Genomic DNA, 24,071 nt, shown 5'->3' with positions numbered 1-24,071 from the left:
GTGGGAGCAAGACATCTGCAGGGTGTGAGGGGTATAACTTATATTTAGGTTTTATTTCATCTTTAAAAGAAGAAAGAATTAAATTAAGTATTACTAATATTTAATAGGTGGATTGAAGATTGTACATCTATATAATATACATATATTGGGGGTCCATGTGCAAATCTTTTTTACCCATAAGGATGTGAGATCAAAACAAACTCAGAGGAACATCCCTGGTGGTCCAGGGGCTAAAACTCTGTGATCCCAATGCAGGGGGCCTGGGTTTGATCCCTGGTCAGGAAGTTAGATCCTGCATGCTGCAACTCAAAGATCCTGCATGCTGTGGCTATTAATAAGGCCTCGCACAGTCAAATAAATAAATAAATAAATTTAAAACAACAACAACAACTCAGAGACCTGTGTTTTGAGGCGACTTCAGAACTGATGCCGCCTCCTCAAAGGCTAAAGGGCAGCATGCTGTTTGGGTTTTCCAGTCAGTGCTGCTTTGTATTAATACCTTCACAATGTGGGAATCCAATCTGCGATAAAATCTGTTTCAAGGTCAATTTGTTGCTCTTAAGCCCATGCAGCTGAAGCCATTCCTCAGATGAGATGAGACTCTGTTTGACTGAGTCTGTTCTAGTGTCGCTCAGCCCCTCTTGCTTCCGAGGCTGCTCCTCAGAGATGGTGGAAGATGAGCCTGGTACTTCCATCTCTGAATTAGGATCTAAGTCACAGGAACCTCCTGTAAGGGCAATTGTCAAAATCAGACTTCCTGAAAACTTGGAAACAAGCTAATATCAACTGAGGACTGGTTTAATATATATGGTAGTACAATCATTACACTGAATGCTACTTAGCACAGGTAAAAATAATACAAATTGTATATTTGTTGGCAAAGAAGATACCTAAATGTACGACTAATCCATAAGATTCAATATCTATATGTGCATACCCCTACTCAGAAAAACATCAAGGAAGATATATGCCAATTTTACAGTAGTCTTCTCTGTGTGGTGAATACAAAGATTCACCATCCCATGTTTCATTCTCTGGGACTTTACTTGAAAGTTGTGGCTTTCTGGCTCAAGTAGCCAGAAACTTTAAGAGATCAGCCCAACTTAAAGCAATATACAACACACTGAACTGATCCAGACCTGCCTAAACAAAGCTGGTGTACACATGGAGTGGGGAGACTGTAATGTGATCCTAGCTCACTCACCACTACTTCAGGCAGGGCCTGAAAATCTGGGGAAAGAGTAGAAAGCTCTGCTTCCCTTTGTATCTAGGAATGTGCGGTGCATGTAAATGGGTTGCCTGGAATGCAACATTTTCCAACAATGGAAAAGCTCCCTTTTCCCATTTCTAAAATTCTCATCCTATTTCCAGAAAGTATCCCTGTTATGACAAGCAAATTCAGTCAAACAGAAATCAACCGGACCCATGCTAGGGAGGTTTTGTGAAAAGATGTTAGACATACTATTAGCAAACGTTTATTTAACTTTGTGTATTTTCTGTGTAGTATACATTTTCCCTTACAGTAACCTAATGAGGTAGGTAGTACTACTATTCCCATCTTACAGATGAGGAAACCAACACAGAGATGGTCTAACTAACTCGGCCAGTTCTCACAGCTGGTGGGGAGTGGGGTGGGGGGAGGTATGTGGCTTAGATTCTAACCCGGGTCTTCCATTCCGGAGTCTATGTTCTGCGGACTTTACAATAAAAAAATCCAACTGCATGCAGCCACTTCCATTTGTTGGCCAGGAACCGGGCTGAGCCTTTCAAAGACTATCTCACAAATTCTTCATAATGGTATCATCCTACTTAAATTTGAGGAATTGGAACATGTTCAGGAGACAGCAATGGCAACCCACTCCAGTACTCCTGCCTAGAAAATCCCATGGACGGAGGAGCCTGGTGGGCTGCCATCTATGGGGTCGCACAGAGTCGGACATGACTGAAGCGACTTAGCAGCAGCAGGAGACACAGTCAGGAAAGCAGAAGCAGAAATTAAAGCCATTTCTTTACCACTCTGCCATGCTGATAAGTGACCTCTTCCCACCTGGTCCTATGCTACAAGGCTACAGACTCCATACAACAGGACTGCTGTCCAGGAGGGCTCCTGGGTCCTCACTGAAGACGGAGCACTGACCTTTATTCTCAGACCTCAGGCTCAATAAGCGTTTTCCAGGTGGCACTAGTGGTAAAGAATCAGAGACACAGCTTCGATTCCTTGGTCAGGAAGATCCCCTGGAGGAGGGCATGGCAACCCACTGCAGTATTCTTACTTGGAGAACCCCCATGGACAGAGAAACCTGGCGGGCTACAGTCCATGGGGTCGCAAAGAGTTGGAAGTGACACGACTGAGCGACTTCACTTTCACTTTTCACTTTCATGTATTGGAGAAGGAAATGGCAACCCACTTCAGTGTTCTTGCCTGGAGAATCCCAGGGATGGGGGAGCCTCATGGGCTGCCGTCTATGGGGTCGCACGGAGTCGGACACAACTGAAGCAATTTAGCAGCAGCAGCAGCAGCACAGGCTCAATAAGCTTTTTGACTTGTTTTCAAATTTTCAAAGATAATGATTTCTGGACTTCTCTGGTTGTCCAGTGGTTAAGAATCCACCTGCCTATGCAGGGGTCATGGGTTCCATCCCTGGTCGAGGAAGATTCCACATGCTGCAGGGCAACTAAGCCCGTGAGCTGTAACTGAGCCTGAGCTCTGGAGCTGGTGCTCTGCAACAAGAGAAGTCATTGCAATTAGAAACCCACACACTGCAATTAGAGAGTAGCCCCCACTTGTCACAACTAGAGAAAGCCTATGAGCAGCAACGAAGACCCAGCACAGCTGAAAACTAACTAACTAACTAGATAAATAACAAAGATAATGATTTCCATTTTAAGGTTTATGTGAATTTGTATTGTCTCTACATGTTGAATTCCAAATTTCAAACAAATTCATATTTTTGGTGAAGATCTTCTTTCTACAAAGGCTCAATTTGATGAGAATGTTACAACAATATTTGGAGAGCATCATGTAGGAGTTGGAAGATAAAGGATGAAAACTCCATGTAGGTCCATTCTGCTATTTTAAGCAAGTGATTCCTCCTCTCTGCACTGGTAACACATCCTAACTCCCAGGGCTACCGCAAGGAACAAATGTGGATGAGAACTTGATATATCAGAAAGAACTATGTACAAATAAATTCCTTAAAAGTCATTACTCTTCATACTATTTGTAAGCTAATAAATGGACTTTTTAAGCTTTAAAAAAAGTTATTACCCTTTAGTAATTGTGCCTTGTTTCATATATCCACTTTTATCCAAACCTCCTTTTGGAAGTCCCAAAGTTCCCAGAGCTATGGAGTTTGGAATCCTCCTCCTCCTCCTTTAGAATCACAGAACATGAAGACAGCAAGAAGGGCAGACTAATGTGCTTCTGCTTTCTTTTTGAGATCTGTCCAACAAAGACTGCCAGCTGAAGGACTTTTAAATTTGGTCAATGGTTCCTACAGAAACTAGAAAAAGGAAGCTCAGAATATTTTTCACTATTTCATCATTTCCAGTTACTCTCTCTCTTTCCTGAACACACTCATCCACCTCCTGTAATCTTCTTCCTAAAGGGAGCTACATGCCTGAGGTTAAAAAAGGAGCACAGCTACACAAACTTCTTGACTGAGGCTACTAAACTGGATTTTGGAAGCTTAAAGAAGATTTTAGAAGAGCCATAGCTTTTGCGTTTAAGCCAAACGGACACATTCTCAATTCCAAACAAAAGGCAACTGAATCCTTCAGCTAAGGTGTATGCCCCAGTCCCTTTTGCATTTGAAAGATTTTTATTTATCTTAAAAATATTATTTATTTATTTGACTGCACTGGGTCTTAGTTGCAACATATGGGATCTAGTTCCCTGACCAAAGATAGAATCCAGGCCCCTGCAATGGGAGCACAGAGTCCCAGCCAGTGGACTACCAGGGAAGTCCCTCAAATGATCTTTTTAAATAATTTTTTTTAAGTCTAATAGGCTCTGTCGGATCAGAGAACCTATAGGAGTCCTCCTAATTCACATCTTGACTTTTCTGGCTTTTTAGCCTGAGAATACCTGTATTGAGCTGAACTTATCCAGAGAAAACAAGGAAGGAAAGAGAGAAAGGGCACCTCCAACAGAAGAGATCATTCTTCTCAAATGGGTTATGAGATATCCTGGAGAAGCAAGAAAGCTTCCAGAGCAAAGTTGCCAAGTGAACTGACAAAGCAATCCTTCCACACAGCCGACCTGTTTTCCTACCTCTAAGCTGGTCTCAGGTCATTCTCCTGCGTGGAATCTCAGCCTTGAAGGCCCATTTCCAATACCATCTCCTCCATTAAGCCTCTCCAGAGGCCTCATCAAACTCCTGCAGCCTCCCCCTGCGAAAGCCCCAGTTTTTTTTTTTTTTGAAAGCCCCAGTTTTTGCTTGGATATTCCACCCATATGGCCTTGGCCACTTCAAGTCCGTCCTCCCTAGATTGAAAATAGATTCGATTACCACTGGGAGAAACCACATGAATGTCCTCAGCACAGTGCCTTATATACAGCAGGTACTTTGTACAGGTGTTGCTGCTGCTAAGTTGCTTCAGTCGTGTCTGACTCTGTGCGATCCCATAGACCGCAGCCCCCCAGGCTCCCCCGTCCCTGGGATTCTCCAGGCAAGAACGCTGGAGTGGGTTGCCATTTCCTTCCCCAATGCATGAAAGTGAAAAGGGAAAGGGAAGTCGCTCAGTCATGTCCGACTCTTAGCAACCCCATGGACTGCAGCCTACCAGGCTCCTCCACCCATGGGATTTTCCAGGCAAGAGTACTGGAGTGGGGTGCCATTGCCTTCTCCATGTACAGGTGTTGAGTTGAATTAAACTGATCACTCAGAATTACTGGGAATCCTGATTGTTCCAAACAAGGCAAAGATTCACAGTGCAGGAAATAGCTGTCTCTTTAAACAGACATTTTCCAGCTCTGACTATGTTATTATGATTAGTATTATAACTGAGTTTCTTTATCTGAGGTTATTACAATACAGAGGAATCCAGAAGTTAGAAATAACAAATTCCAGTTGAGCACTTCCTAAGTTTTAAAAGCTATCCAAGAGCCAAAGTTTTGGGAAATAGAAAAAGGTTTTCCTTTCCTACATAGAAAGAGGAAGTATAAATGGAAAAAAGAAAAAAAAAAAAAAGAAGTGAAAGTGTGAGCTGAAGGCAGCTGCAGGCAGGCAGAAGTTTGGGAAAAATACAGAAAGTTGTCTAAACTGGCACAGTCCAAAGTCCCCAAGCAAGGTAACTAGGGGCTCCGGGTACAGCCACCCTGGAGCTGCTGGGTCTTTGGGTACCAGGCAGCAAGAGGTGTTCCATGGCCGCCCTGAGCTGAGTCCTGCAGAAGGCCTCATGCCTTAAGAGAGCAGTCCTGTATGGTTAGAGGTTGAGTGGCAATGTTATTCCGTCGTGTCTGACTGTGCAACCCCATGGACAGTGTAGCCTGCCAGGCTCCTCTGTACATGGGATTCTCCAGACAAGAACACTGGAGTGGGTAGCCATTTCCTTCTCCGGGGGATCTTCCCGACCCAGGGATGGAACCCACATCTCCTACTTTGGCAGGCAGATTCTTTACTAGCTGAGTCACCTGGGAAGCCCTGGTCCCACAGTGGTGCCCACCAGTGGCTGAGCTGGTGGTATAGTGGGTGCCTCCCTTGCTTCCACTGCTCTTCTAGCAGAAAGGTACACTCCAGAAAGCAGCCGGTCCAAACCAATACCAGGCCGCTCCTGCAATTTCGCCCTCCAGCCCTTGGCTGAGGGAGGTTTGCAGGCGGCAGAGACCACGGTGGCCACGTGGACACGGTGGACGTGCCTCATCAACTGGGATCACAGTCTAAGTTGGCCAGCGCCAAGGGCCCAGCCGGCCCTGACCCCACCAGCCAGCCCATGACCAACGAAGTGGCCCTGGAGCTACCCCCTGCACCAAAACGGGGCTCCCAGTCCATTTGTGCAGTGTGGGAGGCAGGAGTAGGCCGGTCCGGTGGGATATGCGGGGCTGAGCCCAGAGAATTGTGGGGGAGCCGGGCCTGCCAGGGAGGGAAGGGCCCTTCACACCTCGGGCTGGGGCTGAGGGGGCCACCACCACCACAGTGCATGACTTAATTATAATTTAATTCAGTCTAAATATTTGGCACACTTCTACCTGCTTCACCTTATCAGTGTCGGCCTAGAGTACAGACAAAACTTTTCTAGGCTGGGTCTCCACCACAGAGGCGAGCTTTCCCCCGCGGAATGAGGGGAGGTGCAAAGCGCTCTAAGGTAGGAGGGGTCGGGACGCGTTTCTGGCTGACCCTGGTATGAATTAGTTAAGTGACTCAGGGTAAGTTGCCGAGCTTTCCTCTAAGCGGGGGCCAGTCCAGCTCGTAAACTGTGGGATTCCAAGGCTCCCATCGGCAGCTTGTTGGCAACCTGGGCGCCTCAGGGGTTCTGACGTGAGGGGACAGCAGTCCGCACTTACGAGGCAACCTGTCAGGTGAAAGACCACGCAGTTCCTGTCAGCAGCCACCCTCCCCTGCTTGGGGGGCCTTCCGGCCCGGGAGGACGAGCGAGGTACGCATCTCGGTTGATAAAGAGCGACTCCAGAGGGCGAAGTGTCCGAGCTTGGGGCGAAAGGATTCCAGCCGTTCTGTTTCTCTGTGACCCGAGGGCGACCTGAGGGCCACAGCGTCGCGGCGGTCGCTCGGACACCTCCAATCACGGCGCGGCTCCCCGGTCCGGCCCCGCCCACGGAGCACGTGCCTCCGCGGAGGCGGAGCCAGGGGCGAAGGGGCGGGACTCCGAGGAGGCGCTGGGAGTCGGTGCTTGGGCGCGGCCCGCGGCTGGATGTGGGGGTTCAGCTGAGACAGATGGACTGGGAGAACTGTGAACTGTAGTCTTGCAAGTTTGTAATTTTGGAGAGGGGCGGGGGCGGGCTGCAGTTACCAAAATTCCTCCTTTCTATTGGATGTGAGTATTCCTGTAGGTATTACTTTTTCCATTTGGCTTTATTTTTTTAATATAAATTTATTCATTTGGCTTTATTTTTAACCCTTATTTTTGTTTGTAACAATGAGTAAGCAAAGAGCGCAAGACGTGATTTTTTTTCAGTCACTCGGAAGTAAAATTGTTTATGAAAAGCATCTTTAAATCCTTAATAAGATCCCACAGGCAAGTATTGTTTTACTGTGTTGAGATATTAAAATGTGTCTTAGATTTTAAAATTCAAGAAGTGACCAGATTATTTTTGGCTGGTTTTTTTTTTGTAAGTTTTTGGCTCAGAGATATAATAAAACATAGTTAATATTATAACTGAATAATTCTGTCCCCAACAGAAAAGTCTACCTCATCTACAGAGGCTTATTTTTCCTATATTCTTTGAATGCCTTTATAACTATAAAAGTACTGAAAGGTTTGCTCTCAGATCATAAATCATTACACAAAATTATTAGATTGTATACTACTGTCCCAGCAAATGACACCTGCCATTTGCACCCCCAAAAAACAAACAAAAACTCAGCAGTACTGAAGATTCTGTTCATAAGGCAAGTAGCACAGTGGCCATGCCCATGTTTGCCTATGCCACATTAAACCCTGCTGCCCACACCCTGCCAGGCTTGTATTCCTAGGTCACTGTGGGTGAGACAGAGCGTACGGCATCCACTCTACCAAACCCACTGCCTCATGCTGTCACGCCGGGCACTCCTGTCCCCACCTTCATCCCATGTTCTCTCCCTTCCCTGTGACACTTGCCTCTTAACATGCAAGTCACTGCAGGTGACTCTATGCTTTTGTCAATTATGTTTATATGTCTGTAAGCATACATTCTTAGGAAACATTATTAATTATTTAAATTGTAGACAGAAAAGTGAGCAGAAGTTGAAATCATTTTGAAATACTGCATTGCTAATAGGGACTTCAGTTCAGCCAGCCTTGGGGGAGTTCAACTCATTTTTGTTTGCTGAGTGGTGTGGAGTAAGAATATCTGTAGCAGAACTTCTCTGGTGCTCCAGAGAAGTTATTTGACCTTTGTACTATTTACTTTTCAAGGTGAATGGTTTTTCTTTTCTCTTAAACAAGCCTATCACTGGCACTACTAGGATTAAGACTCTGCGCTTCCAACGCAGGGGGCACAGTTCCATCCCTCGGGAAACTAGATCCCACATATCAAGACTAAAGATCCTGCATGCCTCAGCTAAGACCTCTGCAGCCAAATAAATAAAAACTAAAACAAAACAAAAGCCTTTAGCACAGTTGCAATATGCCACTGGACTGAACCTTTACACATTTGTTTTGAATTTTATACATATTTTGTATCCTACCTTCAACCTTAGTAATTGACATCTATCATTTCACTCCCATCCTTAAAGTAATATCTGTGTGTGTGTGTGTATGTGTGCTCAGTCGTGTCCAATTCTTTGGAGTTCATGGGTTGTAGCTTGTGAAATTTCCAGGTGAAAATACAGGAGTGTGTTGCCATTTTCTACTCCAAGGGATCTTCACCACTCAGCAATATAACCCTCCTCTTTTACACCTCCTGTGTTGGCAGGTGGATTCTTCACCACTGCGCCACCTGGGAAGTAAAGTTTAACCTGAGTTTACCATTCCAGGACCATATACTTTCAGCCTCTTTGCCCACAACTCAAACTCTCCAGCAGAAAGACAAATGTGGTCCCTGCCTCTGACCACAGATGGCTCTACTCCAACACCTGCTTCACCTGAATTACTACCACTTGGGAGCCACAGCCCCCAGGACCTACAGGGCCAGCTCAAGCCCCTGTCTCTACTCGGCCCTCAGGACACTCCAGCCCCAATCATTTCTTTCCACCTGTCCAGATTTAGAGCACCAGTTGTTAGTACCACACTCTTGGCACCATGTCCGAGTATGACAACCGTTTACATTGTTATTTGACCTTTGTGCTGTTTACTTTTCAAGTTGAATGTTTTTTTTTTTTTTTCTTAAGACTATCACTGGCACTACTGGGCTTATGATCATGATTAGAATCTTGGTAAGTGAGGGGCAGGGAGGGTGATAAACGAAACAAGAGGAAGAAAAGCAATTTTCCTGAGCCCACCACAAAACCTGGAACCAGAGAAAAAGTAAAATGTTAATCCAAGGGAATTGTGTATATATGTGAGGATGAGTCTGAGAGAGAATTAACACAAAAGCACTCCTGAAGAGGAAGGAGGCAATGGGGAGTGAAGCACCTGAATCAGGCAGCAGTTGCTCTTGAACCTTGGATGGTGCTATTGGTCTAGGGAGTTTGGCTGCCATGGGCTGCCTGAGATGTCAGGGCAGGCAACGTCCAAAGAGACATTTGCATGTGGCGTGATGTTCTTCAGTTCACTGTTCTTTGGGTGGGGAGTGAATGCAGGTCTGCAGCCCTCAGTCTAACATCTTTCATGAGGAACGGAGATTTTAAACATAACTGTTCTGCCCTTTGACAGTTGCTAGGCTGAGCGCCAAAGAGTTGCTGCTTTTGAACTGTGGTGTTGGAGAAGACTCTTAGTCCCTGGGACTGCAAGGAGATCAAACCAGTCAATCCTAAAGGAAATCAACCCTGAATATTCATTGGAAGGACTGACACTGAAGCTGAAGCTCCAATACTTTGGCCACCTGATATGAAGCACCGACTCATTGGAAAAGACCCTGATGCTGGGAAATATCGAAGGCGGGAGGAGAAGGGGACGACAGAGGATGATGAGATGGTTGGATGGCATCACTGACTCAATGGACATGAGCCTGAGCAAACTCTGGGAGGTAGTGTAGAAAGGGAAGCTTGGCATGCTGGAGTCCATGGGGTCACAAAAAGTCAGACACAGCTTAGCAATTTAACAACAATGTTCAGTGTTAATCAACATTTAAAAATAATAGCTAGAATTTCTTGAAATCCAAGCAATGTTCTAAGCACTATTAATATGTCACTTCATTCAATACTTACAAAAGCTCCAGGAGAAAGATACCATGATTATCCCCATTTGACAGACAAGTAAACTGAGACATAAGCCCAAGCAGCTTCTCCAAAATTACTCAGCAAGTAAATGGTGGCCCAAGAATTTGAACCCAGGCAACCTGCTTCCACACCCCACCCTCTTAATATGTGCTCTGATGATCAGTTATTGGCTTTAGTTTTCTCCATAAGAAATGTTCTGTCGTCTTGGTTGTACAGGGTCCATTTAGAACTGGATATTAGTGCCACAGTGAAAACCTCACTGGACTTGAATGGGCTTTTAACAGAACACATTTCAGTTTTAAATGGAATAAAATACATCCATTTTCTAATCACCCCTCCTTCCCACACTTCCTGTTAATCAACCCCTTTGCAATGCAGTGTTGCCTTTCAATAAACTAGATGCCTTTGAGTCTACAGTCATATCCCAATTGCTGAATTAAGACTTAGATAAATATTTTATCTAAACAAGAAGTCCCAAACACCTGAACATTTTAAATCACTCTTCAGTATAGATACTTATACCAAAGCTGGCAAAACCAACACCCCTGGAATGAGACTTTGATCATATGCAAAAATCTTCAGGAATGGGTCTGAATATTGCCTTGGCTGGGACATGCTCTTCTCATGGTTCCTAAGGACTGGAGTAGACACGGTGAACAATGGCAATGGGAAATAAGACATTTCCTCATTTTAGGGAGTGGCTTAGTAGTAAAGAATCTGCCTGCCAAGCAGGGGAGGTGGGTTTGATCCTTGGGTCAGGAAGATACTCTGGAGAAGGAAATGGCAACCTGCTCCAGTATTCTTGCCTGGGAAATCCCACAAACAGAGGAACCTGGCAGGCCACGGTCCATGGGGTTGCAAGAGGTGGACACGATTTAGCAACTAAACACTGCACTACACTGCATGAACCTAAGACAGGGGGAACTACAGGGCACAGGACTCAGGCACAAGTCTAGGGTCTCTCCTTCAAAGCTCAGGTCTCTCTGCCAGATCCTTGCCAAGCCTGGAGGGGCAAACGTGTGACACTGCTAATGTGGGAGGAAGAGAGAAGAGTGTTTGCCCACCAGAAGATGTAAGTTCCGGTTTGGCTGCCCTCTTGTCCCTTTTGTGAAAAAGCTAAGTGCCAGAGGGAGAAACACACCTGATGCATCCTGAAATCTGATCCAATTAGGCCAGCACTCACACTTCCCGAGGAGTGAAGGGAAGAGACGAAAGAAAGGAAAAGGATAACATTAGACCACTTGGAGCATTCCCATTGGTGAATCTAATTGTAAAATTCCCAGGTAAAATAGCAGCAAATTGAATTTAATAGAATATTTTTAAATCATTTTTTGAATTGTAAACATATATACCTTTCTACCTAGCCATTCCACTTTTTGATGTCCTTGAGAATATATGAAAGTATTTTTATCGTAGCAAAATAATAGAAATCTAAGTGTCCATCAGTGAAGGAGTAGTAGAAATTATGACGGGTTTCCCAGGTGTTGCTAGTGGTAAAGAACCTGTCTGCCAGGGCAGAAGATGCAAGAGACACAGATTTGATCCCTGGGTCAGGAAGATATCCTGGAGCAGGAAATGGCAACCCACTTCAGTATTCTTCCCTGGAGAATTCCATGGAGAGAGGAGCCTGGCAGGCTATAGTCCATGGGGTTGCAAAGAATTAGGCACGATTGAAGCAACTTAGCATTCACACAATGCAGAAATTATGGTATATTCTCATGGTAATATGATAGCATTACAAAGTTTATTTGTAATAATGCAGAACAGTTTCCAAGGTATGTTACTGAGTTATCTTTTATTTTTTTTTTTAATTTTTAATTTTTTATTTTTTTTAAATTTTAAAATCTTTAATTCTTACATGCGTTCCCAAACATGAACCCCCCTCCCACCTCCCTCCCCATAACATCTCTCTGGGTCATCCTGAGTTATCTTTTAAACAAGTTGCAAAACAAATGCAAATATTTTATGTACATGCACACACACAGTTATATTGATGTAGTCGTGTTTGCATCCACTCACAGCCCATTGGCCAGAGCAAGTCACATGGCCCCACCTCATTAGTAGAAGAGGAACTATGGGGAGCTCAGGCTAACCAGTGGGCAGTAGGGATTTCTCTCTGCCATATAAACCAAGGCCTGGGCTCTTGGAGAATAACAGAAAGAGTTGCAGGCAAATACACTGTGGTTTGGGCTTCCCAAGTGGTGCTAGTGGTAAACAACCCACCTACCAATGCAAGTACCAAAAGGAAGTTTTGAAGGTATAGGAATCAGAGGTAATGGGTCAAGGGGCCCATGCACTGATTGAACACACCCACTAGCTGTGTGACCTTAGTCAGGTTAATTATACTCTTTGATCATTTTCTCAGGGGTCATAAAACATTCATGCCTTCATACCTCCTGGAATGTTTTAATGTACAAATGTGAAAGAAAACAAAATACCCTTCTCAAATACCATACATCAAATAACATTGTATATTTGAACTTGAATTCCTGGAGTCAAATGAACACGTGTGCGCATGAATGGGCCTTTAATGGCAGCTCAGTGCCTTTCAAGAGACAGAGTTTCACAGGGAAGAGGCGGAGGCAGGAGCCTTCTTTCTGGGCCCAGAGCAATGAGTGTGGCTGCAGAGGAGGAGAGAGCAAATTGTGAATAATGCATAAGCTTGTATTCGATACAGAGAACCCTGAATGTACTGACCCAGGGCGCAAAGCACAGAGAAATACAAGTGGAAGGAAATTAGCACCTGCAGGAAAGGGGATGCAGGAAGGTGATAAAGACATGTGGGGAACTCTCCTGGTGCTCCACTGGTTAAGCTCCCAAAGCAAGGGGTCCAGATTCAATCTCTGGTCAAGGAACTAGATCCCACATGCCACAGCCAAAGATCCTACATGCCACAATGAAGATCAAAAATCCCAAGCCCCGCAACTAAGAACTGGCATAGCCAAGTAAATAAATATTTAAAAAAGAAAAAAAATCTGGGGAAGGGTCTGGTCAGTCTTGGTTTCCTGTGGGTGTCTGTCAAGCTGAGCCAACATAGACATGGAAGGAACCTGGCTTTGAATCAGAGGATGGAATGAAAATAGACTAAAGGAAGCCCCCAGCCTGACAAATAGGGTGAAGATAGCCAAATGGATGAACGCCAGCAGTGGGGGCCCAGTGAAGCCAACTCTGCAGGGGCTGCACTGGACACCAGCCTCCCCGAGAAGCTCAGAATCCCTCTCACTGTGGCCAGGTCTCCCTTGGATGTAGCCAAGATGTTGGTTCAGTATGCAAGAGGGGAAGCAAGCAGCCATGCTTGAGGCCCATTCGTTGAAGAAATCTGGGATTCTCCAGGCAAGAATACTGCAGTGGGTTGGCACGCTCTCCTCCAGCAGATCTTCCTGACCCAGGGACCTAACTCCCGTCTGTTATGTCGACCTGCATTGGCAGGCAGGCTCTTTACCACTAGCACCGCCTGGGAAGCTTTGAACTCTTTAATCAACAGAAATTGAGAGGCCGGACGAGGTAGTCAGACAAGGCTCTCTTGGGACTCGTGCAACAGGAAGGAGAGAAAACAAATAACGTGTCCTTACTAGCTCCTCCAGGGGTGGGGTGGGGGTAGTGAGCTGGTTCCTTAAATGCTCTGAGAGTGGAAGGGTGGGAGCGGATCTGTGGATCGACTGGAGGGGTGGCTTACATGGTCTGTGCTCCCCCTTGGTAGTTCTGTGTGCAGATCCTGGGCAAGGGGACTCTGCTTTTGCTCCCAGCTCCTCAGAAGCTGCAGTTAGTTTGTTGACTTTTTGTATCTTGCACATAATTTGCACCAACTGCTCATGCCTGCAGTTGTTTTAAAGTCCCTGATAGTTTGAATCTACTGCTGAAAGAGATATTTGTCCAGGTACAAGCACTGCAGCAAAGGGTCCCAGGTCCCAGCCTGTCTCAAAAAGAATTCTAATTTCTGTGACATTTTGGATGAATGCTTTGGAAGTCCTAGATAAAGGTGAGTCACTAAATAACATTACTATGGAATTAGAAGTGGGTAAAACTGGGGGTACATAACAAGGGGAAGGGACAACAGTTATGCAAATCTAGAAGTATTCAGCTTGCTGATCTTTAAGCTCTATTTCCGCATTACAGAGAGTGAAACTAAATTGTTGTTGCCCGTGACATTTTATGAGTGTGATTTTTGAAAAAAAATAAAAAGGAGAGAAGCAGCTCTCAACAGTGGAGAAATAGTCAAAGGAAATAGCCTTGACCTAAAAAAAGATAAAATCATGACTTTCATACAGGTATGAAAATGAACACACATTAAGATTCTATTAATGTATCAAAGGGAAGAACCAGGCAGATAAGTGCTTCATAGTAAAGTTTTTAAAAATTATATGGAGTAATTTTGAATTGACTATGCAAATAGACACAGACTGGTGTTTCCACAGGGGAGAGGAAGCTCACTTTTACCAAACAACAGAATTTGCATGTCTGTCAGTTACTCACACTATCTATCTGATAAGGCAGGAGGTTACGCTACAGACAACACATCATTTTCCATTGAGGTACAAATTTTTTTTCTACAACCCTATACCAAAAGATTGATGTTATATCTTTGCATGAGCCAAATTAAAAATGAGGTATCTCAGGGGACTTCCCCAATGCAGGCGGCATGGGTTTGATCCCTGGTCGGAGAACCAAGATGCCACATGCTGCATAATTCGGCAAAAAAAACAAACAAATGAGGTATCTAAGATTTGTGTATCATTGTTTTATAGTTCCAAGATTTTTCAATGAACTGGTTAATAATTAGCCCCAATCTCTTGAAAAGGAGAGTCTCAGGTATAGTAGATTTTCTTTCACTGGATGAAAGGACTTAAAGAAAAGTTTCAATATTTCCTAGTTTAAAAAATGCAGAAATTATCTTTTCCAAATGTTGTAACCTAACAAATGAACTTTATAGTAAGCACTGGGAGAAACTGGGTGAAAGGTACTAAGGACTTCTCTGTACTTTTTTGGAACTTTCTGTGAATCTATAATTATTTCCCCAAAAAAGTTAAAAAGCAAAAGACCATTCAAGTACGGGCTTCCCAGGTGGCACAGTAGTAAAAAATCTGACTACCAGTGCGGGAGATACAAGAGATGCTGGTTCTATCCTTGGGTTGAGGAAATCCCCTGGAGTAGGAAATGGCAACCCACTCCAGTACTCTTGCCTAGAGAATTCCATGGGCAGAGGAGCCTACCGGGCTACATTCCATGGGGTTGCAAATAGCTGGACATGATTGAGCAACTGAGTGTGCACACACACAGAGACACTTTCAAGTACAGCACCAAAAAAGACCCCTCACCCCGAAAGATGGCAGCTTCTCTTTCTGGTAGAATGATGGAAAACTATCTTTTGGCCACAGAGAGCAAGGAACAAGGGAGGTCTGCTCTGTGTATTCAAGATGAGGAATTATGTGAACCGCATTTCTCTGCCCAAAGAACGGTTGGTTATTACAAAGTCAAAGGAGCCTGAGCAGGGTGAAGTGTGGAGACCTTGAACTTAGTAGTAGCAGATCTTATTAGGAGATGAAATTCATTCATTTTCTTAGGTTTAAGGACTTTTGCTTCTCATGCTGTCAGATGTCAAAAAGAATGGTGAGAATAGCACCAACGTCAACGTCAATTTCCTGGCTTCCGAACAGTTATGTAAGATCACCACACTGGAAGGCAAGGCAAAGGCTACAGGGAATTCTCAGCACTATTCTTACAACTACCTGTGAGTCTATATAATTATTTAAAAATAAAAGTTAAAGAATGGTGGCATATCTTTCAAAATTGATAGAGCTGACTGTATGAACTTTTACTGACAGAGGCAGAACGGTCATTTCTCTGTTGTGTTGGATCTATTGTAAAGTCAGATCACATTTGGGGTAACCATGGGCCAAGTTCAGGTTAAAAGTGTCATTCTGGGGTTACTGAAGCTTTCTCTATCAGTATCCTAGGGTTCATCATTAAAAAGTTAAGAAGTGGAGATTTTTTTTTTACTATCTTCAGAGAAAGACAGACCCAAGAAAGAGCTTCCTTCTGCTCAGAATGATCAAACATCTAGTTGCCAGAGAAGAAAGAAGAAAAAAAGGCTGTGACTGTTTCCCTTCTCCCTCTGTAAATATTTTCAAAGATTTGCAGGGGATTTCTTTTCACATGCTCAAAGGTAAACCTAGACCTGGGCCCAGCTGTGCATATTTCCCTTGAGAGAACGTTGGCCTCGGGTGCCCCAGTGCCTTTGTCTTGGACACTGTTGTTATCACTGGGCACTCAGTGTTCCTGGTCTTCGTGGACGATTTTTATGGTCAGGGAAGGGCTTTGTCGGTACAGGGGTGGGCAGTCTCTGGACATTCTTTTTAACTTCCGATGTTAACCTTTGGCTGAGTAACCAGTGGAACTTCCATAACACCCTCTTCTATCTGTCCTCCTCCTTTCCTTGTCTGTCCTTTGTCCTGGAAGCATCCCATTTTTCTTCCCAGTGTGGAAACTCATAATGAGGGATGGGGAAGATTTCTTTGCAGACTGAACAACTGAAAAGAGTCTGTTGTCTGACTTAGAAGAAAAGTAAACAAGACCACCATTGTCTACTAACCATCATCTTTTAAAGCAAGAGCTTTCCTGAGGAACAGGGTATTGTTTTGAGAAAGTAGCTTTCTGTAAAATGTGAAATGACATTGTCTTACAGTCACTTGTGAAGAGTGTATTGTGTAATGTTTTCTGACACCAGTTAGCTGTCATTGGTTAGTTGCTAACTCATGTCTGACTCTCTGTGACCCCATGGACTGTATCCTGCCAGGCTTCTCTGTCCATGGAATTTTCCAGGCAAGAATACTGGAGTGGGTTCCTATTTCCTACTCCAGAGGATCTTCCCAATCCAGGGGTTGAACCAGTGTCTCTTGCATTGGTAGGTGGAAGAGATCAAACCGAGGCCCCCTCCATCGGGAGCGCGAAGTCTTAGCCACTTGACCACCAGGAAGTTCCACAGTTCTTTTTTTGGAGGAAATAGAAAGCCAGCAGAGGGGGAGAACACAATAAGCTTATGTCTCAAGGCCTGTGTCCCTTTTCCATAAGGAATCTGGGGTATTATATAAGATGAGGCCCCCCAGTCAGGAGTAGGTGACGAGGAATGTAAGGATCTTGTATTCTTTCTGTTGCATTGTTTCAAAAACAGTCATAGGCTGGGATCAGGTAGCCCAGGAACTGGGTCTGGCAGCCCTATAGCCCGGGAGTTGGGTCCATTGTCTTTTGTGTATTGTACTGTGGCCTTCTTTCGCTAATGTTTGGAAATGCACTGGAGGGTTGAAAATGCACTGAACCATTTTGACTTCTTCAGTGAAGTCAGATTCAGCAACTAAAGATTTTCCTGTACGTCCCAGCCTTATGCCTCTGTGGTCGGGGGAAGGTTGGCCTGCTAGTGCCAGAGGGTCTCCCGTGGAGGCGTGGGTCAGCAGTGGCCGACCCTAGGGATAAGGGCACCGGCAGCAGCAGTCCTGGAAGGTGCCGCCTGATGTAAACCCCCACAATTCTTTTTACGCAAGAAAATAAACAAACCCTTGGTGTGTCTTTAACAGAATTTGTAGTTATAGATGAAAGAATGCCTTCCAGTTTTCAAAAAAGCAACTTATATGAGACATCAGAAAACTAATCTTTTCTGATGTTTCATTTCACTTAGATGAATCTCTTTTGAGGTTTAATTTCACTTCAAATTGCATTTTTGTTGCCAATTTGGACTTTTAATAGTTAAATTCATGCAGCCAGTCACTGTGCTATAGGCAGATAACTAATCAAGATAAGCACAGTTTTCCCTAAGGGAACTTGTGCCTAAATTACCAACTGATCAATAAAGACTAAATATATATCAAGTGAAGGTTTATAATGGTGCAAAATTATAATCAACTTGATTTTCAAACAAGAGGTCTTGGTAAATAAATTATAGTATACACAAACAAGCCATTTAAAACAGTGTGTAGAAGGCATATTTAATGACTTGGAAAGGTTGAAACACTATTGTAAGTGAAAACAAAAAGATCTCAATGTAAAATTGTGTACATCACCTGAAAGTACAAGGAAGTACTTGTACATTGTGGATCAGCAGACGTTATCTCCAAACGGTATGGTGAGGGGCAATTTTCATTTTTTTTCCTTTTTATAGTTTCTAGATTTTCTATAATAAATCTGTATTACTTTAGAATTTGAAAAGCTAATAACCATTTTCCCCTTAATTGAAAGGAAATACATCCTGATGTTATCTACAGTATGAAAATATGATGTTAGTGAATTATTTTCTTTAAAAATATGTACTTGGGGACTTCCCCACTGGTGGTCCAGTGGTTAAGACTTTACCTTCCAATGCAGGGGGTACAGATTCAATCCCTGGTTGGAGGGCTAAGATCCCACGTGCCTCAAGGCCAAAAAAAACAAAACATAAAACAGAAGCAATTGTGTATCAAATTCAATAGGACTTAAAAAATTTTTAAATCTTTAAAATACTAATATATATGATGGCTTATCTGTGCACAAATTATCTCTGGACGGAGACCAAGACTGCAATATTGGTTGCCTCCAGGAAGGGGAAATGAGAGGTTAGGGATACCAGTGGAAAGAAGATTTTCACTAAATATTGTTTTATATATTCCAAGAAATGAATCGCCAGTTCAGGTTTGATGCAGGATACAGGATGCCTGGGGCTGGTGCACTGGGATGACCCAGAGAGATGGTACAGGGAGGGAGGTGGGAGGTGGGTTCAAAATGGGGAACATGTGTACACCCGTGGCGGATTCATGTTGATGTCTGGCAAAACCAATACAATATTGTAAAGTAATTAGCCTCCAATTAAAATAAATAAATTTAAATTTAAAAAATAAAAATAAATAAAAATAAATATATATATATTCTGAATGTTATACTGTATAAATGTATAACTTATTCAGAAATGAAAGTTTGAAATTTAAAGAATTTAATCATATTAGCTTAAAGTAATCTTTAGAAACATTAATCAAGTCCTTACATTAATGTCATTGGCAACGCCTGGGATCAAAACCAATATACCAAGGACTTTTCCCAACCCACTTACTACAGAGTAACTCATAAGAGCATTGTGCATTCCTGAAGCACGGTCATGACTACTCTTCCCAGGAACCTGATTGCTGTGGGTAGAATATTAAATCTAATATGATCTAATGTGCTCTGTGGGCTACAGCTGCCAAAGCAACCTGTCAGTTAATTCTGCTTACTACACACTTGGTGATTCACTGGGTAGAGAGAAGGGGTGAAGGAAAGTCATGGATTTAATTAACTGGGTAAAATATGTTGACCTCAATGATCCAAACGGAGAGCAGCCCTTGGTAGCATCATTGCTTTGATGGCCGTACCAGATCTTCCTGTGTGTGATGTTTCTCTGTCAGTCCTGGGATGCCCTGAGCCCCCTTTCATGGACCACTCTTTGGGACACACATCATTGCAGGATTGGCTTCTGTTCTGTACTGTTCGCCTAACGCTCCATTCAGCTGCCCCTCCCATGAAGCTCCTTCTCATTGCTCTGCTCCTGGGCCTTTCAGGCCACTTGACACTCATGCTGCGCCCTGCAGTCTCAAATGAACTGATTGCTAGTGTCCTCTCCCCAGCCACCTCATCTTTCCCTTTTGAACATAGCCCTTAGCCATGTCTAAACATGAAAGAAACCAGTTAGTTTTTTAAATACATCAGAGAATAGCCAAGAACAATGTTTCTCAAACTGGACTCCCAACCCTATATTCCTGAAATTTCTTTTTGGATGTCTGTGAATGTTCCATGGACATTTATTAATGTTGTTTTCATTTCCATTATTCATCTGTAAAAATATATAACTATTTTTTGATGAATTCGTACATCTTTGAATGATGTCCTGCCAATCAGCGGGATTTGAAGTGACCATGTTTACCTGTGCTTATTGGTGTGTTGCTGTAGCAATAAATGCCTCAAATAATAAGACAAGAACTGGGAGAACAGCATGATTACGAAATGATGCATTCTGCCCAGTAAAGGCCAGATGATTGTTAAAGCTACCTCTATGCAAGTAACTTTCACTGTGGCTTGATAGAGACCAGTGATGGGGAAAGAGAGTCATCATGTTGAATCTAGTAGTGAACACTGTACCAGGAACAGGCAAGCTGTAACCTCACACCCAAAAGCACCATATATCAACTTGAATTGTACTGGGTTTGGTCACTTTTTCATGTTTATTTTATAAATTTCTTTTGGTTTCACAATTGTATGTGTGCTATAAGCCCGAGGATTTCTGTTGCTGTTTAGTCACTAAGCTATGTCTGACTCTTCGCGACCCCATGGACTGTAGCCCGCCAGGCTCCTCTGTCCATGGGATTTCCCAGGCAAGTAAACTGGAGTGGATTAATTTGTATTGTAAGGCAATAGTGGCTGTTTTCTTTTCTTTCAAGTGAGTCCACATGTTCCTCAAGAAACTCTGGCTGTTAAGAGTCTGTCTTTGGAATGTCCCTGGTGGCCCAGAGGCTAAGACTTTGCATTTCCAATGTAGGGGGACTGATTTCCATCCCTGATCAGGGAATTAGATCCCACATGCTGCAACTAGATAAGTACATAAATATTTAAGAGTCTGTCTTTGACAGAAAACAAACTTATGGTTACCAAAGAGGGAAGTTGGGGAAAGGGGATGAAGGATAAATTAGGAGTTTGGTATTAACAGATACACACTAATATTAATATATATAAAACAGGTAAACAACAAGGACCGACTTGAAACTGATTGATGTCATTTCAAGGGGGCATCTGAAGAGCTCTAGTACCATAGTCCTTTATGTCTCGTTGCAGAGAAGAATTCCAGGAGAGCAAGGTGATAGATAAGAAGTGATTTCTTAGAATAGAATGCTTGTGAGGCCTACAAGTGGGCGAGAAATGCTGTGCCCCAAGAACTTACTGGGCTACAGTTTCATAATCAAAGGAAAAAGTGGGGAGGGGGAGAAGAACTTCATTGTCTTTCTTGAGTAGACGTCATGTTTTTATCATCAATTCTTCCTCCAGGTTGAGCAGGGGAGTTTGTTTATCCCTGCATGGTCAAGCTAGGTCTACAAACTATGGTTTTTTTCTGTGTGCAGAGAGAATGTCCCAGGGATCATTAACTTACTGAGCTCACTGGACGTGATGTGCGTCTCGGGCCACCATTGTTTTATTGTCTGGGGGCATGTCCCATGCTTCTGCCGCATGATTTTGTTGCTAAGCAAGCTGCTTGGTTTTGTGATTAAGCAAACCTGCTTTCTTGAGTAATCATTAACTTACAAGAGTGTCTCATATTTTTCTAGTTATCAACTAATTAGCCATTTATTTTGTCCCTTTGTTTTGTCCCTATCATACTATATAGCACAGGGTGCTATATTCAATATCTTCTAATAACCTATAAAGAAAAGGAAGCTGGAAAAGAATAGATATAAATATATAACATAATATATATGTAACTGAATAACTTTGCTGTACACCTGAAACTAACACAACATTGTGGTTCAGCTATACTTTAGGTTTTTTTTTTAAAGAGTCTGTCTTTGGACTTGTCTACATAGGCACTGATGTTCTGAAAGTTAGTGACTGTATTTGGTTGGTTTGCTTTCCATATCACCTACTATAGTAGTTAGCAATGTCTATAATCATTATCGACATTATGACAAACAGTAAATGTTATGTTAGTATTGCCCTTTTACAGTATTTTGGACACCATGGCAAGTTTCACGCTGGTGTTTTTCAGTGAACCTATCTTCAAGTCCCACATCATCAAAACTATTCCAGAGCATCATTATCCTTTATAAAATTTCTGGTCTTGGTTGGAAAAATCTAAACTGATCTTGGCCGTTGGTGATAATTATTCCAATAAATACTCTCTGAGAGAAAATTTTATGGTGCATGCTTTTAGATGGGTCCCCTCATCCCCTATCCTCAGCACACATATTATCTCACTAAGGGCCTCGAGACATCCATTGTCTGCTGCCTACCAGCATGTGGTACCAAGCCTGGTGGATCCACCAGATGAAACCAAAGAAAATCAAATAATGACTGAAGGAGGAGGAATAGCCTAAGAAACCCCCCAAGCAGATCTAACTACCAGTTCAAGTTCCTTTAGTAGGTTAATTATGTCTCCTCACTTTTGCAGCTAAAGAAAGAATGTTCTCAATTTTGATAAGAATTTGATGAATTTTCTCGTATAGGGAAGTTCCGAATATGTCTTCTTAGATGTTCTACTGCTCAAAGTAGGTATGGTCAAGATGGCACTCCTTTGTACTCAGCAATTTTCAGCTCCTCAGTGATTTTGTCCGCATTATTCTTGATGATATTATCCTCACTCTTACATGGATATGAACCACTTGCTCATGTGGTCTAAGCTCAAATCAGAACAGAACAACTTACCTCTTTTTCCCAAGACAAGAAGGAGCTGGCAGTTTCAGTCTCCTGAAACTGAGATCCAGTACCGTTCAGAGTAAATCCAAGGAAAGGGGAACTGAAACGAACACTCTTCATGGCCAAGAGAACTTCCTAATATTTGCTCTCATCACTAAAATCTTAGTGAACATAAGTGAGCTCCCAAATTTCCCTGTTCAGGCAATCTGGCCCACTTCTCTGTGCTTCTCTCTCTCCATCCAAAAAGCTGTCATACTCAAGAAAGCTACAGCCATTATCATTAAGCCATGTACAATCACCACAGTTTTGTGAAAATGCACTAAAGTTAGATTAATCAGGACAAACCTTTAGAAATGACCACTTCTCCCAATCAAACTTGTGCTTCAGGGTAGTATGGATTATTAAAATAGTATGGATTATTAAGGTAGTATGGATTATCAGCAATAGCTGAACAAGTGGAAGAGAAACAGTTAATCCTACAGAGGTCTTTTATGACATTTATGTATAATTTCCATAAAAGAGCAATTCTCAAAATGTGAGCCACGGAACCCTAGGAGTTCCTGAGAACTTTAGTAACTCAGATGGTAAAGCATCTGCCTGCAACGCAGAAGCCCAGGGTTTGATCCTGGAGAATTCCATGGACAGAGGAGGCTGGCAGGCTACAGTCCATGGGGTCACAAAGAGTCGGACACAGCTGAATGACTAATATACACACACAAATTTAAAGCTATTTTTATAGTAATATTAAGAATGTTTGTCTTCATCACTGTGTTGACATTATTATTGATACCACAAAAGCAATGGTAGCTAAAACTGTTAGCATGTTAGCGGGGAGCCATGCAGTGGCTCCACATTGTACTGGAAGTCATTATATTCTTCTCCACTATACACAAGCTCCAGTACTTTGGCCACCTAATGTGAAGAGCTGACTCATTGGAAAAGACTCTAACACTGGGAAATATTGAAGGCAGGAGAAGAGGGGATGACAAAGGATGAGATGGGTGGATGGAATCACCGACTTAATGGACATGAGTTTGAGCAAACTCCAGGAGACATGAAGGAAAGGGAAGCCTGGCGTGCTGCAGTCCATGGGGTTGCAAAGAGTCGGACACAATTTAGCAACTGAACAACAACATACAAGGGGGAAAAAAGACAATTTCATTTGTTTTGGTTTTTTCTTTTTTTTGGCTGTACTTTGTACTATGTAAGATCTTAGTTCCTTGGCCAGGGATCAAAACTATGCCCCTTGCATTGGAATTTCAGAGTCTTAACCACTGAACTGCTAGGGAAGTCCCAAAGACAATTTCATTTAAGAATGCCCTTTATGGGCAATAAATTTCTTCACCTTTTTAAATTTCAACTTTTGAGTTATTGTCAGATTAAAATTATTTATTTTATTAAAACATGTATCATGAAAAAATAGGAAGTACATCACTTTATACCAAAGTAACGTCTTTCCTCCCCCCAAAAAATTAACTGAGAGAGTGTGTTGTGAATTGAACTGTTTTCCATAGAACATAGCCACTTTTTTCATAGAACACCACTTTTACCTGAAAGAACCACTGATAGGCAAACTGTGATTATTCAGGATTGGGTATTTAGCTGATGTTTTCTTGGAAGTGAGTAAAATGAGCCTGTCACTTTAAGAATACTACTGACAGTACTTGTTACTCATGATAAAACTTATGATCTCAAATGAAA

General features: G+C 42.9%; 1 protein-coding gene across 1 annotated transcript in view; it reads right to left on the bottom strand.

Moving 5' to 3' along the window:
- Positions 1 to 6,726, bottom strand: part of VWA3B (von Willebrand factor A domain containing 3B) — a 187,590-nt gene extending 180,864 nt beyond the window's left edge. The window contains exons 1-2 of the mRNA XM_013967429.2: positions 6,506 to 6,726; positions 500 to 727 (exon numbers count right to left, since the gene is read on the bottom strand). Of these exons, the coding sequence (XP_013822883.2) occupies positions 500 to 695 (196 nt within the window). The 5' untranslated portion in view covers positions 696 to 727; positions 6,506 to 6,726. The remainder of the gene's footprint in view (positions 1 to 499; positions 728 to 6,505) is intronic.

This window comes from Capra hircus, chromosome 11 (genome assembly GCF_001704415.2).
Source record: "Capra hircus breed San Clemente chromosome 11, ASM170441v1, whole genome shotgun sequence".
In the NCBI taxonomy this organism is placed as follows: Eukaryota; Metazoa; Chordata; class Mammalia; order Artiodactyla; family Bovidae; genus Capra; species Capra hircus.
The sequence above is the reverse complement of the archived record's forward strand: the minus strand, read 5'-3'. Positions and strand labels throughout refer to the sequence as shown.